Source organism: Ctenopharyngodon idella, chromosome 12, assembly GCF_019924925.1.
Source record: "Ctenopharyngodon idella isolate HZGC_01 chromosome 12, HZGC01, whole genome shotgun sequence".
Classification (NCBI taxonomy): Eukaryota; Metazoa; Chordata; class Actinopteri; order Cypriniformes; family Xenocyprididae; genus Ctenopharyngodon; species Ctenopharyngodon idella.
This window is the reverse complement of record NC_067231.1, coordinates 29,319,237-29,338,757: the sequence shown is the minus strand read 5'-3', so window position 1 is coordinate 29,338,757 and position 19,521 is coordinate 29,319,237. Positions and strand designations below refer to the sequence as shown.

The 19,521-nt window shown below is 37.8% G+C and overlaps 1 protein-coding gene across 4 annotated transcripts in view; it reads right to left on the bottom strand.

Moving 5' to 3' along the window:
- Positions 1-1,029: 1,029 nt before the first annotated feature.
- LOC127523621 (metastasis-associated protein MTA3-like) overlaps positions 1,030-19,521 on the bottom strand; it is a 38,621-nt gene continuing 20,129 nt past the window's right edge. For 3 of the 4 annotated variants that reach the window (XM_051914535.1, XM_051914534.1, XM_051914536.1), the window contains 5 exons: positions 18,420-18,494; positions 18,216-18,274; positions 17,919-18,040; positions 17,305-17,462; positions 14,247-14,717 (listed from right to left, as the gene is read on the bottom strand). In XM_051914535.1, the coding sequence (XP_051770495.1) occupies positions 14,472-14,717; positions 17,305-17,462; positions 17,919-18,040; positions 18,216-18,274; positions 18,420-18,494 (660 nt within the window). In that variant the 3' untranslated portion in view covers positions 14,247-14,471. Of the gene's footprint in view, positions 2,231-8,187; positions 8,313-10,416; positions 10,449-10,538; positions 10,722-10,796; positions 10,890-14,246; positions 14,718-17,304; positions 17,463-17,918; positions 18,041-18,215; positions 18,275-18,419; positions 18,495-19,521 lie in introns of those variants that run through there. The other variant, XM_051914537.1, reaches the window with a different exon arrangement.

Below are 19,521 nucleotides of genomic sequence, written 5' to 3'. Positions count from 1 at the left end.
TTTTCAGTTAGTCACCCCTCATGTTCATCCAAACCTCTATGACTTCATTTCTTTTCTGGAAAACTAAAGACAATAATTTGTTTTTGTCCATTTAAAGGGTTAGTTAACCCAAAAATGAAAATTATGTCATTAATTACTCACCCTCATGTCGTTCTACACCCATAAGACATTTGTTCATCTTCGGAACACAAATTAAGATATTTTTGATAAAATCTGATGGCTCAGTGAGGCCTCCATTGACAGCAAGTTAATTTACACATTCAATACCCAAAAGGGTACTAAAGACATATTTAAAACAGTTCATTTGACTACAGTGGGTTCACAGAGATCATCGCCCCCCAGTGGCGAACCATTGAAATTTCGAAATGTTTCGAAACACTTATGACGTAACGCAGCCTTGTTTACTGAAATCACGTGACTTTGGCAGTTTGATACACGCTCCGAATCACTGATTTGAAACAAAAGATTCATAAAACTTCGAAGCTTCATGAAGCAGTGTTTTGAAATCGGCCATCACTAGAAATTGTTGAATAAAGTCGTTATTTTGTTGGCGCACAAAAAGTATTTTCTTCACTTCATAACATTAAGGTTGAACCACTGTAGTCACATGGACTGTTTTAAATATGTCTTTAGTACCTTTCTGGGTATTGAAAGTGTAAATTAACTTGTTGTCAATGGAAGCCTCACTGAGCCATCGGATTTTATCAAAAATATCTTAATTTGTGTTCCGAAGATGAACGAAGGTCTTACAGGTGTGGAACGACATGAGGGTGAGTAAATAATGACAATTTTCATTTTTGGGTGAACTAACCCTTTAAGTCAATGTTGTCCAAAACAGCGATTTCGGGCCCCATTGTGTTCAATGCATTTTTGATATCTTCTTTTGTGTTATACATCAGAAGAAAGTCATATGGAATGACATGGTAAAGAAAATGATGACAGAATATTAATTTTTATGTGAACTATCCCTTTAAGATCGGGATTTATAACCAACATGCATCATTTGCTTTTTGTACCATTACACAGACGTACAATCTGTACTGCGCTTTTTTATTTAGCATTTTTCAGTAAATTTGTGACATACAATGAATACAACATAAATGTATGAGGCATTGAAAACAAAATAGCCTATTGTTTCACTGTCACATGCTATATACACAGCCTGGGTAATGAATATTCCCTTAGCCAAATTTTAATTATGACTTCTGTCAAGGGTCAGTTTCTCATTTTAATGGGTGAAGTGCTAAAATTGGCTTCATTAGCACCCCCAAGCCAATAAATAAATTCCTTACAAAAATCCAAAGGGTATTACTGGCATCTGAAAGAGTCCTTAATGTCTAGAGGAACAGAACTATAATGTTCTGAATGAATATTTAAGAGTTGCAAAGACTGCTTTGACTTCCACAAATCATTACAACATCTCCAGTTAAAAGAATCTATTGAAACATGCTTTCAGTTTAAACCACCAATTAGCCAGTAACTCAACATACAATCCAGTCCTCGCATGAATACAATATAAAAACAGCTCACAAACTTGTACTTGTCATGATACGCACAGAAGATACAGAGAAAGAAAGGAAACCATTCAATGCAGAGCTAACTGAATTTACAAAGAGTACACTAACACTTTTCAAAAGAGTCTGTTCAATGGTCAGCATCAGCGTTAATCTGTACATGATACACATTTGTGGAACCCTGTAAGTTTAGTTCTCACATCCATAGATTCTCATCAAACCAGTGCTCAGAGCCGACGTTATAAGTTGCCGTAAGCTGTTTAATTTGAGCTTGTGTTGAAACTTAATGAGCATTCAGTATTGAAGATATTAAAACGAGAGCCTTAGGCTACCATCCAAAGAGGTGCTGAATATACAAGTATAATTTTTTTAGTGGGTGGGTTATTAGCTAAAAGCTTTATTATTGTGAGCCTTTTGTCCAGAGGAGGAAGCGAAAGTTCAAGAAGAAGTAGAATATGAGGAATGAGAAAATTAGGAAATGCAAATGAAACTCCGAACGTAAAAAGGAAATGATAAACTGACAGACTGGGGAGAACAATGCAGACGAGGGTCAGTCATGGATGACGATTGGACCTCGCATCCGTAAACTGGGGTGAGGGGGTGCCAGTACAGGTACCTGCGCTGGCCCCTGGGGGACCCTGCGCAGGCTGATCTGCTCACATGGTTGTCTACATGCTCTTCTTAACTGTGAACGGGAGAGCAGCCTCCTGGCTTTCCTGAGAGGAACAGGAAGATAAAACAACATATCATTGTCTTTGGGAAAGTCATCATGCAAAACAAACATTTAACAACACATTAGGTACTTTTTTTGGTATGATTTATGGCTGAGCTGGATAAATTTGTTTTTGGGTTTTTTTTGTTTTTTTTAATAATTTATGAAAAAATACCTGATGTTTTATTTTTTTAAAATTTGCTAAATAATGTTTTTAGCAAATAGCTAAAAATGAAAATTAAATGAAATAGAAAACAGTTATACTAGATTATAATAATATTTCACAGTATTACTGTGTTTTTGATCAAATAAATGCAGCCTTAAGGCCCGTTTACACCAAGGAGCGATAACTAAATCGATTTTTTTTTTTTGAATAAAAATAAGGATTGTTTCAGCATACTATGTTCTTTAAAAGTAATTTAATATTAATTTTACACAATAATAGTAATGTGATATAGTATATAATATTAATATTATACATTTTTAATACAAACCGCATTCCGGAAATGTTGGGACGTTTTTTAAATTTGAATAAAATGAAAACTAAAAGACTTTCAAATCACATGAGCCAATATTTTATTCACAATAGAACATAGATAACATAACAAATGTTTAAACTGAGAAATTTTACAATTGTATGCACAAAATGAGCTCATTTCAAATTTGATGCCTGCTACAGGTCTCAAAATAGTTGGGACGAGGGCATGTTTATCATGGTGTAGCTTCCCCTCTTCTTTTCAAAACAGTTTGAAGACGTCTGGGCATCGAGGTTATGAGTTTCTGGAGTTTTGGTGTTGGAATTTGGTCCCATTCTTGCCTGATATAGGTTTCCAGCTGCTGAAGAGTTTGTGGTCTTCTTTGATGTATTTTTCATTTAATGATGCGGTAAATGTTCTCTATCGGTGAATGATCTGGACTGCAGGCAGGCCAATTCAGCACCCAGACTCTTCTACAACGAAGCCATGCTGTTGTAATAGCTGCAGTATGTGGTTTTGCATTGTCCTGCTGAAATACACAAGGCCTTCCCTGAAATTGACATCGTCTGGAGGGGAGCATATGTTGCTCTAAAACCTTTATATATTTTTCAGCATTCATAGTGCCTTCCAAAACATGCAAGCTGTCCATACCGTATGCACTTATGCACCCCATACCATCAGAGATGCTGGCTTTTGAACTGAACGCTGATAACACGCTGGAAGGTCTCCCTCCTCTTTAGCCCGGAGGACACGGCGTCCGTGATTTCCAACAAGAATGTCAAATTTGGACTCGTCTGACCATAGAACACTTTTCCACTTTGAAACGGTCCATTTTAAATGAGCCTTGGCCCACAGGACATGACGGCGCTTCTGGACCATGTTCACATATGGCTTCCTTTTTGCATGATAGATCTTTAGCTGGCATCTGCAGATGGCACGGCGGATTGTGTTTACCGTCAGTGGTTTCTGGAAGTATTCCTGGGCCCATTTAATAATGTCATTGATACAATCATGCCGATAAGTGATGCAGTGTCGTCTGAGGGCCCGAAGACCACGGGCATCCAATAAAGGTCTTCGGCCTTGTCCCTTACGCACAGAGATTTCTCCAGTTTCTCTGAAACTTTTGATGATGTTATGCACTGTAGATGACGAGATTTGCAAAGCCTTTGCAATTTGACGTTGAGGAACATTGTTTTTAAAGTATTCCACAATCTTTTTACGCACTCTTTCACAGCTCTGCCCATCTTTACTTCTGAGAGACTCTGCCTCTCTAAGACATCCCTTCTATAGCTAATCATGTTACAGACCTGATATCAGTTAACTTAATTAGTTGCTAGATGTTCTCCCAGCTGAATCTTTTCAAAATTTCTTGCATTTTCAGCCATTTGTTGCCCCCGTGACAACTTTTTTGACCCATCAAATTTGAAATGAGCTCATTTAGCGGAAAAAAAGTGGAAAATTTCCCCGTTTAAACATTTGTTATGTTATCTATGTTCTATTGTGAATAAAATATTGGCTCATGTGATTTGAAAGTCTTTTAGTTTTCATTTAATTCAAATTTAAAAAATGTCCCAACATTTCCAGAATTCGGGTTGTAAATTAATTGTCATTCTAAGTACACACAAACATCATCAATTTGAAACATGTAATTGGGAACTATATTGGAAGCAAAAAAACATACCTAATATAATATAAGCTACGCTAACAGGCTAATCCGGTAGATGTATGCTATGCTAGTACATAAGCTAACTAGAAACATTAAGAACAAGAAATGTTTGATTTCACAATCTATAGTTTCAGTTATGTACTAGTATATGAACCCTGTAATTTAAAAGACATTAATGGTCATTATAACACATTTTAAACAATATAGGTCATAACGTGATTTTGCAGGAATTATAATCAGGCCCTAAAAACACTACACATTAAAAGTCAGTTGAACTAATGTTATCACTCGGGGTCCTAAAGGAGATCCGATTCCTAGGGTGGACTCGATTTCTCACCACAACGTCACAGAGGAACTATATCATTGGAATCACTTTCAGAATGAGTTTTTCCAGCCGATGAACGATAAAAAACTTTAACAACCAATCAGAATCCTTCCTGCTTTAAAGAGCTAGAGCATTTAAAGTGGCAGACGACAAAACTGCAGTTCACTTTTAATAAACAGAACAATATCGTCCGCTTGTGTGGACGCTAATATAGTTATCAGTATAGTTATCGTTCTTGGTGTGAACGGGCCTTTAGTCAGAAGAGACTTCTTTCAAAAGCATTTAAAAAACCTTATATCAAAGTTTTACTTAGTTTTTTTTTTTTTAAATAAAACTTTAACTACAGCCTAAAGATTCACTGCAATAATTTAGAATGCTCATGAAACTGTGTTGTGCAATAATCTGTGTGCAAACAGGATATTTCTAAAATATTGTGACAGGAAAAACACAAGAACATGCTCTATCATATTTTGCAACCTTTGCAGTTTGAGGGGAGAATGAACACAATTACTTGTATATAATATATACAGAAAGTAAGTTGAACTGGAATTGGTTTTGGTTTTCCTGTGTGCGTGACAGTACAATTGTGTTTAGCTCGGCATGTTACAGATATAAGAGCTTGTAATTATTAAGTAAAAGAATATACATCATCATGGCTTAGTGACATAAATAATGTTCTACTCATGATCAGGTCAATATAGCAAAAAGAGAAATGAAAGAATCGCCTGGGTCTAATGTTCATGCAAAATGAATGAGGCCTACAGGCATCCACAGGGGACAGCCCTTAATAAAAGAACTGTTAACTGGGTCTCTGACAAGAAATATATAAGACAATCTAGAATGTACTGTGCAAGTGTGCTTGCATTTATAGCATCTCTGTTTACTTCATAAATGGCGCTAAAATAACACAAAGACATATATTTTTACCACACAGAGCCTCACTATAACTGTGGTTAGGCTGCATGCTTTTGCACTGATGGATTTGATCAGTTCTTTTGCAAAGCAACCGCAAACCTTTAACACTACAAATACTATATTGTGAGAAACATTCAAAAGGTTTCAGCTGATGAAACCTTCATATTTACTGTCTATTTTAACATCAACTCAAAACATCTGAATGTAAAACAGTGCAATTTCAGTAATAGAGACTCCTGACAGACTGTGATGATAGTGTAAAACCGCAAGAGAACCAGGCTCAGCCACAGACCAGAACCCATTTGTCTCTGGGTCTCCTGCCTTGTTAAAGGCTAATCTTTCAGAGCAGAGATGCTAAATTTAGCCTAGCATCCGCTCCAGTGCTGGAGGCCATAGGGAGCTGTGCAAGTCATGGCTCAAATGGATGTGGCTGTAATGGAGAGGCATTTTTCTTCAAGCTTCAGCTCACATCTACTTCTCACTGCCAAAGATATTAAAACCAAACCCCTTGCTGCTGTGGGTGAACTATTATGACTGTCTGACTTCTTTTTATCTGATCCAAATTAAGCATGAAACACATTTTGCAGGTTGAGGTGTCAAAAGCCACTAGGATGGCGCTTCATATTAAGTGTACAGGTTAATTGAGTGTCTCTTTTGGTTATACATTTCATACATTTTGCAAGACTCCACAGGTAATGTGGTTTAGCCTTTGTGTACGGTGCATGCAATCTTACCATGATCAGGTGTCTAACAGCTGCAGCAACAAAACGAGACAAGCAAACAGTCACTAAAAGGTAGTCAAAAAACACTTTGATCCATGATACAACAGGGCAAATCAGGTGTCCAATTTCCCCTGCTCAAAACAAATTATCTTTATTTGTAGTTAATTAACTTTAGATTAATTTAAATGTAACTTCAGACACACTTCACATCCAGTCTGTACTTTAAATTCACTGCAAACAGGGATGTCACTCATTAGCATGTGAATGTGTAAAATTCATGCAGTCTTACATATTTGGTGAAAAGTAAGCCAATAATGTCTGTGGCTCTTAATCCTTTTATATTTCACTTTTGTTGACTGAGAATTAACAGCAAATATCAAGTTAATCTTTTCTCCATATTACTGAGAATTGATGGAGGATGGCTGTGGAGACCATCTTCAGTCTAAACAACACTGCTGATATATTTTGCTATGCCTATACATTGTTATACAAACATAAAAAAAGACAATTCACAAAAATCTGCGTATCTCTGCAAGGTAGTGAGACAAGTACACTAGCTATCAAAAGTTTGGGCACACAATTAACTAAACAAAACTTAAAAAAGCAAAGCAAAACAAAACAAAATGATAGCAAAAAGGTAGAAAAACTATGAAAAGACAAAATGGAAGTATGGGATTTAATTTAAAGGGATAGTTCACCTAAAAATGAAAATTCTGCCATCATTTACTCTCCTTCAAGTTGTTCCAAACATGTATAAATGTCATTGTTCTGCTGTACACAAAGGAAGATATTTAAAAGAATATTTGTAACCAAGCAGATCTCGCCCCCCATTGACTACCCACAGTATTTTTTTCCAACTATGACGGTTAATGGGGGGCGAGATCTGATTGGTTACAAACATTCTTCCAAATATCTTCCTTTGTGTTCAACAGAACAAAGAAATACTTACAGGTTTGGAACAACTTAAGAGGGAGTAAATGATGACAGAATTTTCATTTTTGGGTGAACTATCCCTTTAATTTAACATAAAAGTTAAACAAATAAATCGTATATATTTTAGTTTCACAAAATATGTAACTTTTTAATCAACTTATCCATTTCAAATAAATAAAAAAATAAATACTAGGCAAAATTGAATCTTTATAAAATTTAAAAGCTAAACATTAACAATTTGTCTACAAAACTAATTTGAAGCATTTAAGCATAACAAGTATTAGGATCATGATTATAATAAAAATCAGTTTTGTGCGCTCAAACTTTTGATAGGTAGTGTATGTGTGTTTGTGAAGTGTTAAGTTACCTGTGGAGTCTCATCTCTCTGGATTAAAACTAACCTCAATCTGCATCAAAAAATTTTTCAGTTGTCTCTCTATGCCACCACAGATTAATAGGATCATGGGCATTGTTAATTAGGATCTTTGTTATTGAAAAATTGTCCCTGACGTCTGAGATTGACTGGCCCATTTCCTACACTGACAACTCTGGCTTAGACCCTCTTACCCGCCACTGTCACTGGGTATGACCAATGCAGTAATTACACATGTGCCAATCCTGTCACCAAGATCAGTCACTCTTAGGTGAAGGTTGAATCAAAATGATGGAAATGTAATCAGATGTGTCATGCCATCTCAGGGGATAATCTCTGCAGGTGCCAATCATGAAAGAACAAGGTAAGTTCCTTTTTGACATGGAGTGTGTCTGTCTTGCTGTTTTCTATTAAATTTGTCTCTAGGCTCTATGTACGGGCCAGTGTATTTCAGTGTTCCTTAGTGAACAAGGCACGACAAGTTTAGGTTTGAGAAGTGCGATGCCATGGGAAATAGTGCCAAAATGGACAGCGAGGTTTGGATTGCACACCTCGTCTCTCGGGAAACCAGGAAGAAGCTGTCATCGGGAGCATCGATCCAGTTGGGTCGTCTCTTACGGAGCATCAGGCCACTGGCACGAAGGTTAGATCCACCGGTGCCGCTTCCATTATGCTGCTAAAAAAGCAAAGGAGATGGGCATCTTAAACTACTTCCAAATACTTTTAAACATTGAAACTTTTTTTATTTTTTGTAATTCAAAAAGAGTTACCGACGGTAGTCAAAATGCACTCCAAGGACTTCAGTATTAATTTTATAGTGAGCATAAAACATTAGATTGATGCCTAGAAGCTCAGGAGTCTCCAGTTAAAGCAATAAAATAAATCTATAAAACCATAAGTTGAAAGAGCATATTAGCAATTAAAAATGTATACATTTATATATTACATACATAAAAATTCACATATATAAAATTAGTGTTTGTGTTGTTGCTAGGTCAATTGTTTTCTGTGTTGAAATGGACTGTTTTTTTTACTGAAAGCTGTAAAATATTCTAAAAAACTAAGATAATTACATTAAAATATTTTTAAGAAGTCATATAATAGGCAGAATAATGTACAGATAACAGGTTATTATCACCCTGTTTGTGTTTATTCTCCTTAACTTACTCCCTTAACTTAGTTACTCCCCAACAAATGCTAGATATGGCAACTTTAAATCACAAAATGCACAAAATAAATAACAAACCTTAATAACAAACCAATTTTCTTATTTTGGTGTCTTAGGTTTACCCAACCTGGGACCTATGAATTGTTTGGTCCCACATGTAAAAATAAAATCTAGAGTCATACACAACTGAAATAATAAAGCAACTTCTAATATTCTTCAGCTTTAGAAATGACAGGCCAAAAATGAGGTGAAGATCCATCCACTATATTTACATTAATCATCTCATTGATGAACAGTGACTTCCTTTGTGTTTGTTTTGCCGTCTCTCACTTCTCATTTCCATTTTACCCAGCCACATCAATCTGTGGGAAACCTCTGAGGCTGGAGATTAAAGCTGTCACCTGAACCAATTGACAGCATCAACAGTATCTGCATTTGGATATGTTATAAGATGAAATTTCACTCTCTCAGCAACACAAATGCTAGTAAGTTATTATCTTCCAGTCTGATGAAAGCACATGATAATACCTAGAGTCCTTCCTGCTTCAGTCTAGGTAGAGAGACAAGTATCAATCAAAAGTTTTTGGACATACCTAATCATCTTTATGATTCTTTTGCAAACAAAACAAAACAAAACACAACACAAAAAACAACTAAATGAAATGAAACAAAACACAACCAAACAAAAAACCCAAACCAAACCAAACCAAATAAAAACAAACCATATAAAACCAAGCAAAACAAATCAAAACAACAAAACAGTGAGCATATGGAAGTATGGGATTTATGCAATGTACATACATGTACAAATATGTGGCAAGTAGGGCGGGGCAGAGAGCCATGGGAATGGAGAGAGGCTGGTGATTTGAGTGCTAATGAGCCTTGAGTCTCACGGAGGAGCTCCGGGAGGATAAAAGGAGGAGTGCCGACAGTGAACTTTAACAGTGAACCGAAATCCGGGAGGATGGAGGAACGCGCTGTCAAAGAGCCCCGTCGCTGTGGGAAATACGCGGCGCCATCGAGCACGGCTGGGCAGAGTCTGCCACCATGGACGCTCGAGGCGATGGGCTGGAGTGACTTGCCGGGGGGACGGAAGAACTAGCTGCGGTCCGCCTGGGTTCTGGAGTGGCGGCTGCCGTCCGAGATGGAGCGGAGGAGTCCACCATTTGCCGTAGGCCGGAGCCTGCTGCCGTCCACCATGATGGGGAGGAGCAGGGAACAGGGGACTCGCTGCCAGCTGCCTGAAGCCGGGGGAGCCATCGCCGTCCACCAGGCGTCAGAGTCAGGGGGCCGTCCACTGAGGGGTGTCTGTCCAATGCCACCACCAGGCAGTGCAGAGGAGTTCACACAGATGGTGGAGGACAGGGTGGCAGTGCGTTTTGGGAACCGGACCAAGTTTTTTTTTATATACAAACAAATAAAAACTAGGCGAAATGTTAAGTTTTTACAATTTAAAAAATTAAAACTTGACAATTTGTCTCATCAACACAAATGACAAAGTTATCGACAGCAAGCATCTTCCAGTCCGATGAAAGCACACCGATAATATCTAGAGACCTTCCTGCTTCAGTCTAACCCAGTGATACCAGTGAATCTATTCATTTATACTTACCAGAATTGGTCCCACAATATGAGCCGGATTTTCTATGATAAAAAAAAAAGGTGTGAATTAGCATATTATAACGACATCCATCTTTAATATTATCCAAAAACGTATTTAAACTGTAAACCCACCTTGTCCTGGAGCACCAGCCCTCCTCTCTGCGGATTCAACACGGCTGTGGTGATGGTAGCTCCGTTTTCCCAACATGCCAAGTGGGCCATGGCTGGGAAGAGAGGACAGCAAGCGCCGTGGGGGCTGCACCTGTAGGCCAGGGGTGCGGTGAGGCCGCTGAACATGAGTTGCTGGACGAGACTCTGAAATGACAGCAGATTCAATGTGATCTGAGAGTTACAGATCAGTGGAGACAGCTCTAATGTTGTGTGGCTCACCAAGGTACTGCAAGACGCTGGTCAGGGTGCTCCTCGGGGAGGATTTGGGCTTCATAGGTCGCCCTGTCATGCCCTCTGACACCCGCATCATATCTATTCATCGACCGGCAGTACAGAACAGACAAACGGAGATAGAAGCAAGTCAAAGAGCAAGAAAGAGACATTCACACTTAGACACCAACATGAGGCATACTGAACAGGCTGGCTTGATGGATGCTGCGGTGAAACACCAACCCTGCGGTGACTAATCTTTCTGACCGGACAACCATTTTCATGGGAGCAGCAAGCAGAGTCAAATCTCATTTTCTCCACTGTTCATTCTTTAGGCCCTAGTGAACATAATTTCTTCCCGCTGAACTCCGGAACATTGATCTGACCACAATGAACCCATTAAAATCACTCCAACTTTCTTCGGTTTGTTTTAAAATTCATTACAACTCCAGAGGAGTCAGTTGTTTAAAGCCATTCTCTTCAGGCAGTTCTTCTTCTTGTCTTGGCAAACCTGGAGAGAAGCTGTCTTGAAGATGTACTGATATAACTTCGGTTTGCTACCTCTTCAACAACATATCGAATGTGGGAAGAAAAAAAAAACGTTGCTGAATTGGGTGATGCATTATCTACTGACACAAAATCCATTCTTTAAATTGAACGAAACCTGTGCCGTTGGGGAAGTGCTGAAAGATTGGTGCTCCATAGACTTTTATGTGTGTAACAAACTCTTTTCTTCACCTTTGAATCCTCATGGCTGCGAATGTGTTTTATTAAACTCTCATGATTCATATTTCCATTTGTATGTCACATTTCGATGGAGTAAACTTGATTATTCCATGATTTTCATGCACAGTCTCTGATGGGCAGGCAAGATGTTGAACATAACCTGGTTAGCCAGCATGTTGAATGAGATTGGAAAGAGGAAAACAAATGTGATGTTGCATTCACAGCGGCTTCTTATGAGTGTGTGCATGTAAACAAGTCATGAAAGGACGGCAGGAGCCGATGGAGCTCATGCTGTCTGAGATTTCACACGATTGACGCTCTGCTCGGCCTGACGGTGTGCGTGCAACAGAGTGATGGACAGGTACACGAGACACATGAAACTACAAGGACTCAGATAGGATGGTTTCAGCCATGGTTTTATTTGTGTTTTGGTTGCCCACAAGACATTCACACAAAGAAAAATAAAAGAGAGAGACAAACCAAAGAGCATGCCCCCACCCGGGTCCCTCGTGCTTCAGGACACAGATGTCAGAACAACTTCTTATGGCTGGGGATACATACAGAGATATGTCTGGGGTAGAGACGGGGGGAATGGAAGCATAAAATGGAAGTTTCACATGATGGGAGGTGGGCAATGCAAAACGGAGAGGAACGTGTGATTGGACAAATGCAGAGCAGGTGATTGGCTCTTTCCCTGTTGATATGAGCTCTCCCTGTAAAACTGACCTATTTACAAGTGCCTGTCAAGAGGAAACGGCTGTCCTCAAAGCAAAGGCTGGCTACCATGATCTGTAAACTCATCTTTGGGCTTGTTTAAAAGCTTGTTGCATATTTGGGGCATTTTAGTTTGTAAAATATAAGAGATGCAGGTTTCACATTCAGTCCAACTTAGTATTTCATTGATTAATGTCAACTCACATGCACCCCATTACAAATAATTAATCAGTAACTATTTAAGACACCCAAAAATCTACAATTATTGCATAAACCGCATACCCTTCCCGCATACTGCTGGTCTAGGGCCATTTCTCCTTTCTGTGCCAACGTAACACTTCCCAAGGCACAAAGTCTTAATCAATTGCTGCCATTGAACCAACTTCCTCAGCATTTTAAATTGGCTCTTTGATAAATTGCAGACTGGTGTGCAAACTCTTAAAGAGCAAACTTCATTTTTTATAAATCAAGAACAGAGACAAATAGAGGAATGTATGTCTACCCTTGTTCCAATTGCATGACTCAATGTTTTGTAAATGATTCCTTCCAACTTATTGAACATCTAATTAATTAGATCATAAACTGCACCAATGATGAGACTGATAGTCCATCATCTTTGCATTACTGAAAAGCACAATAGAAGAGTTACTTGTTAACCAACACTTCATCATCTCATTACATGCATGCCTTTGAACAGCCTGTCAGTGTTAGCTACAGAATGATTGATTGGTTGCACACATAATAGCAAGTCAATTATCTATTCCACATCATAGTTCATGAAATATTGTTTTGTATACCTGTCTGCTTCAATAAAATAAAGACATAACCTTCCATTAAAAACATTTACATTATCTGGGGTACAATCACTGATGAAACTGTCTATATTTAGAGGCAATTCAGTAGAAATGGCAAAAGCTGAGACATTAACGTATATACACTAACTGACATTCCACACTAAGGAGGTACATATCTTCATAGATTATTCTGACAGGGACCGTACTTCGACTACAAATCTTGGCACGCACCATTAAGAATTTTTGTACTTTCATCTGTTGATGTAACAAATAATCGTAAATCATTTGAGCTCAGTCGAAAAAAAAAAAAAAATCTTATTGCACATTTTATAATGGATAAACAAATGAAATTTAAAAAGACCAAAAGCAAAATGTAAAAACATGTATATGTTGAATGTGTGTACATCCTAGTACTAATTGTATGTTTAGGCTTGATTGTGAGGTTGTGGGTAAAATCTTCTGAAAATAAGCTAAACAATTAGAGAAAGATCCCAGATCGACATTAGAGGGTGTTTGTTCCGTGCAAAAGCAAAGAAATCTTGAGAACTGTCCTGAGAACGCCCCAACACGTTCGACCCTAAAGGTCATAAAGACTTTTTGACCAGTGTAATAGTGACTATTCAAATATGTATTTACATATAAAATATGCATAAGCTTACACACTAAAATCCCTGTATCAATCCAACTCTGAGACCAAATTTATATTAAAATCCTCCCAAAATATACCTAGAAGCAACAAAAATATATCCCATTTCCTTCAATAGTAGTGCCAAGAGCATTAAAAATGCTATAACATGAGTGCAGGGAATGATATTGAGGGGGAAAAGAATGCAAAACCAAAACAGCTTATCTTTCTTAAGAGGAAAAAGACTTTCAGCAAAAGCACATTTAAAAAAAAAAAAAAAAAGTACCCCTAGTCACATATATACGTATATATACGTATATTTTCAAGTCTCTCATTGAAGCTTTTAATAAATATAAGGCTCAGACTATGATATGCATTTCAAGTATTATTACAATGTAGGGTGAAGCAAGCATAATAGGGCATCTTGTCAGTCTTTGTGTGTTATGTGTGCATACAAAACTCTCTTCAACAAACTGAGAGAAGTGCTAAAAAATGTGCTTATGTTCAATTTAAACAACATCGTAAACTCTTAAACCAAGTCCAACAAGGGTGGTGGGAAAAAAAGTAAATTTGAACTGAAAAGATGATTGAAACGCAAAATATGGAGGACAGGCAGTCTTTATTGGAAATGGGGTGGGGAGAATACAAAAACCAAAATAAAATATAATAACAATAATTATAATTATAATAATAATAAAAACAGTACAAGACAGGAAGATGGAGGGGAGGAATGACAGCGAGATGTGGACAGGTGTGGTCGGGGAACAGAGCGGGTGGGACAGTGTGGGTAGGTGTGTGTGTGCGCGTTTGCACGCGAGGCTGAAGTTAAGAATTTAAAGAGCTCTTACACTCCGCCTTTATGGCACCACAGTTAATGGGCACAAAGGGGCGGCGCGCGGCCCGGCGCAACCTGATGAGATCGCGGCACATGTGACGCGCCAGCTTGGTGAGGCGCGTGGCCTGCAGGAGGAACGCCTGCTTGGTCTTCATGGAGGATTTGGGGCTGCCGCTGTTTCTCATCGGAACCATGTGGGAAGACTGACGGGCGCCATGGCCACGAGAACGCAACTCCTATGGAGAGACAGACAAGGATATGAAAGATTGATATAGGAAAAACTATGTAAAGACAATCAAAATAAGGAGGTATAGTGGGAAAACAGCAGAAAGCAAGAGGGAGAATAAAATGGCTTTCTAAAAAAATTCTGAGATGAGACAATCCTCCAGATGTCTATCTGACCTTGGTTCATTTGCAACCAAGATAAACATGGTTTTTGCCAACCACAATGTTTTTTGCAGTGAATTTTTGGCTCCCAAGATGAATATCAATTATTTAACATGATACTGTCACTATGGTAACACTTTTCAATATGATTCTGTATAAAACAACGACAAAGAAACATTTTTCGACTTTCCAATTTATTAATTTAGGCTAATGTTCATTTCTATATTACAAATAGATTAACATTTCAAGTTGCGTAGTTTAATATTTTATTAGCAAACATTAAATTATTAACAGTAGAATAGCTGTGTAATAAACATTAAGTATATTACATGGCTCAGTGAAATACTTGATTCTGATGTTTAAATTCATTACATTATCCCTATATATACACTACTGTTCAAATGTATGAGGTCAGTAAGATTTTTATGGTTTTGAAAGAAGGCTGCTGTGAATTGTCAGCAGCCATTACTCCATCAGTCTTCGGTGTCACATGATCCTGCAGAAATCATTTTACTATTAGGGGTGGAACAAAAAAAATTCTCAGATGCATTGCGATTTTCTCCAACGATTATAAACTGATTCTGAGAATTTCAAATGATTCTGAGTTTTGAACTGCAGATGCGTGATGGCACTCTGTGTGCTCTAGAAACAGCTGTATTCTTCTTGCTTCCAATTTCACACACACGCACACACACACCAAAAAAAACCTCAAACAAGTATATAAACTTCCACAAAGTTCAAAAAGGTTTACAATTACAAAGCCAACTGCAGGCTTCACTGCACAGGAAATGCACAGTGAAAAATGCTTTGCTTGATGTCACGCTTAAAATTTGTAGACTTGCCCGCCAGTATTTTATCGTTTTCCATTAAAAATGCTCAGCACTTATGCCGTTTGGAAAGCAGTAGGCAGATATATTTATAAAACACAAATCTTACTTACTGACAGATGGCTGCTTTCAAATGCTCATGTGCGCTTTGTGAAGAGCACTCACAATAGACGGCTGTGTGTGACTGCGTGTATAAGTGGTTAAACACTTGCATCTCAAAATGCTTTTATGAGGAGATCAGATCATGAGGTGCCTAAAGATTCCCGTCCCTACTTAATATGCAGATTTGATATTATCATCGATGTGGAAGCCATGATACCTTATTTTCAGGATACTTTTATGAATAGAAAGTTCAAAAGAACAGCATTTTTTTTAACTAGATGTCTTTTGTAATATTATAAATGTCTTTACTGTCACTTTTGATCAATTTAATGCATTCTTGCTGGGTAAATATTCATTTCTTTACCCCAAAAAAAAAAATAATAATAATAATAATAATCTTACTGACCCCAAACTTTTGAACAATGTATGTGACTAGTGCTGGCAAAATGAGTTGAAATGAGCAAAAATAAGTTATTGTTATTCTCATATTAAATATTACATTCTCTATTTAAAAAAAAAAAAAACTTCAAAATGATTAATGATTTGTTGGAATCCAACAAAAAAATGACTGAGCTACACCTGTTTGAAATCAACAGAGTCAGCAAGTCAATTTTGAGAAAAATCAAGTTAAAGTTTTCTGAAGGTCACAAAACAAAATCACCTACCAACCATACCTTAAAATTCCTGGTAATAACACCTAATTTGGCACAAACCAAGTCAAAACCCATATCTATATATATATATATATATATATATATATATATATATATATATATATATATATATATATATATATATATATATATTCAACTTTTTTTCCATGATTCCACAATTGTTTGATTAACATTAATGAAACAGCCTACATAGTAAGACCTACTGTATCAGACGGATCTAATGTTACACATCAGATGTTTTTCCCCAACAGTTAACCAAATGTTCACTTAAGACATAACAGATAATGTTTGTGTTAATACTCGCCAAGACAGATTTTTTTTTAAATACTTAAATTCTGTGTATATGTGAATATCGGTATTACGCACTGTCGAGGCGTCTTTGTGCGAGCGCTTCGGATCTGTCAGTCAGCGCGAGTAAGATCGTTTTGTTTACATCAGCATGAGTTTGAAAATCACATTTCATTGGTTCATGCTATCGAGAATTCACGATGAATATTCACAAAGTGCACAAAGTTACAACAATACTAAACATGTGCTGAGAGGAAGCGCCAGTAGTCGAGAAGTGGAAACGGCATTTTTCATGGTCAAAGAAAAGGTGGTACCCTCAGAAAACGTACAAATAAAGATACTTTTAGATGTTTAATTGCTATTTGGAGCATTGGGATTGCTAGATGAGGGTTTAATGAACTCATTTTTGTGAAAACCTCAATTTCGACATTTTTCACTTGCCTGAAGCGTGAAATTAGCCCGTGCGCATTCCGACTCGTTTTGCCAGCACGGGTCACATATATGTGCACCTCAACACAGATCCAAACTATGAGAACAGTACTTACATTGGGTGCAGGGCTTGGAGGCGTTTTTTCCTCTGCCCCCTCAGCTCTGCTTGGCATCTTCAGGCCACCATACTTTTTCCAGTACATCCAGCAGGATACACACAGGCGACACTGCATGTTAGGAGGACCCCAAGAGTACCACTGTGCAGATTGTACACCTGTCAACAGAGAAGAATGAATGAATGACATAAAAATGTAGGTTTAATTATGCCTGGTGGGTCATATTCTCAAGGAAAATCTCCTTCCTATTCAATTATTTCTGTATAACCAAGTCTGTCTGAAGGAACACTAAGCTTTCATGGCAAACTGAAGAGAAATATTACGTAACATCCTACAACACAACGAAAGGATTAGGCGTCGAGAGGGATTAAAATGCCTTTATGCTCCCCACTGCGAGTTCATTACTAAAAAGCAATATTGACCCAGACTAATCATTGCTGATCACATAGATTGTGGTGTGGTAGCTTTGATTGATCTGATTGGAAGATAAAAGGGTGAAAATGCAGTATCCAGCCCCATTGATTACAGGAGGTGTGACATGTCCTCCGGGAAAAGCAGTGAATTGATTGGATGGCTGTGTTGACTGTAATTAGGCGAAGAGGGTCCTTACTCACCAAAACAGCTCTCACATGCGCGGCCGCCTCCGGCTGTGTGGAAACTGCCTGTGCTTGCTGCACCGTTCACAGTTGCCATCTTGCCGTTACTGACGGAGATCTGGTTAGGGTTGGGTTTATTGCTGTGAGGCGAAAAGCAAATTAAATTTCACACAATAATCTTTTACAGCAGGTTTAGAAACACGCAAAATCAAAATCCGCGCGCAGGTGGTCACTGTGAATATCAGGACCATTTAAATCATGCGAATGGTGAGCAGGCCTTTGAAATGCTTTTGTTTTAAACATGTCCACACTCACTATGTGGGGATGTAGACTTGCTTCAGCTTGCTCTCTGCTTCAGCTGCCTTCAGTCGTTTCTGTACAAAGTCATAAACATTCAGCACTAAGCGAGATCAAGAACAGTCAGAGCAAACAGAGAAAGAGATTTCCAGATAATTAGTCTTTTTCTATTGAAGTACAGGATAACTTTTTTTAAGCATTTAAACTGAAACCACTGCTCACCTGCTGAACGTATCTGTCTGTGGTTTTCCACATGTAATAATACTCAATGATGCTGGTCAGTGACTTCCAAGGAAGCTGAAATAAAACAGGTCATTTAAAATGTCAGAAAGAAGGTTGTACTAAGGATACAGCTCGTCTTGTCTTAATTCTTTAAATCGTTGGAATTTATGGAATATTTAGTTTGAGCGTGGTATGTCTGGAATCACATGCAGACGCGCATGATTATTCATGAGCACCTGCTGAGTGCAAGGAAACGTGCATGTAATGGTTTCAAAGAATTTAAGAAATCTTAATTTAAAGCTGGCCGAGCCCCCACTTTTGGCCCGTATCTATGCGAGGGTGAGCAGAGTATAAAAATGAACACAGAGGTGTTCTGCGCTGACAGCTGGTGTTATGAAGAACATTTAGATTAACATCCTGAGGTGCTGCTATGTATTTTTAGTGGCTGGTTTCTCTGCCTTCCTTTCGGTTTTTGAACCCGGTAAGGAATAAGGATAGGAATCAGAATACATTTCTTCTCTCTATCCTCTCTTCTCTTCTTAACTATTATGCTTAAATTATATTTTACAAAAAATGACAATTAAAATGTTTAAACCTAATAAAATTAGGTTTATTAAAACAATGACATTACAAATGTGTTTAATTAAAATTGAGAGGAAATGTAGCCCCTTTTTTGTACACTGTGAGACAATCACTGACATAACTTTTTTTTATCTTTAGTAATTTTCCTCATTCTGTAAATGAGGTGACGACAACGTGCACTTTAGAAGGTTGTCAGAGTGATAAAATGTAACATCATAATAGTGTATTACTACAGTTTAACACAATTTCATGAATAACAATTATACAATAATTAAGCTGCTTGAACTTAAATGTCAAATACCCTGTGAAACTTTAAAACCACATGTACAGAATGAATGCAGAATCGGCCAGATGAGCTCGATTAGGTATTTAAACCCTGCAGGGCTGATGATAAATGTTCAACATCATCCACTTCTATCTATTAATCACAGCACAAATCAAACACTATCGATCACTGCTTTAAGACAGAAAGGGAAACGAAGAGTAAAAGAAAACCACTTTACCATTTAAACCACCCTAC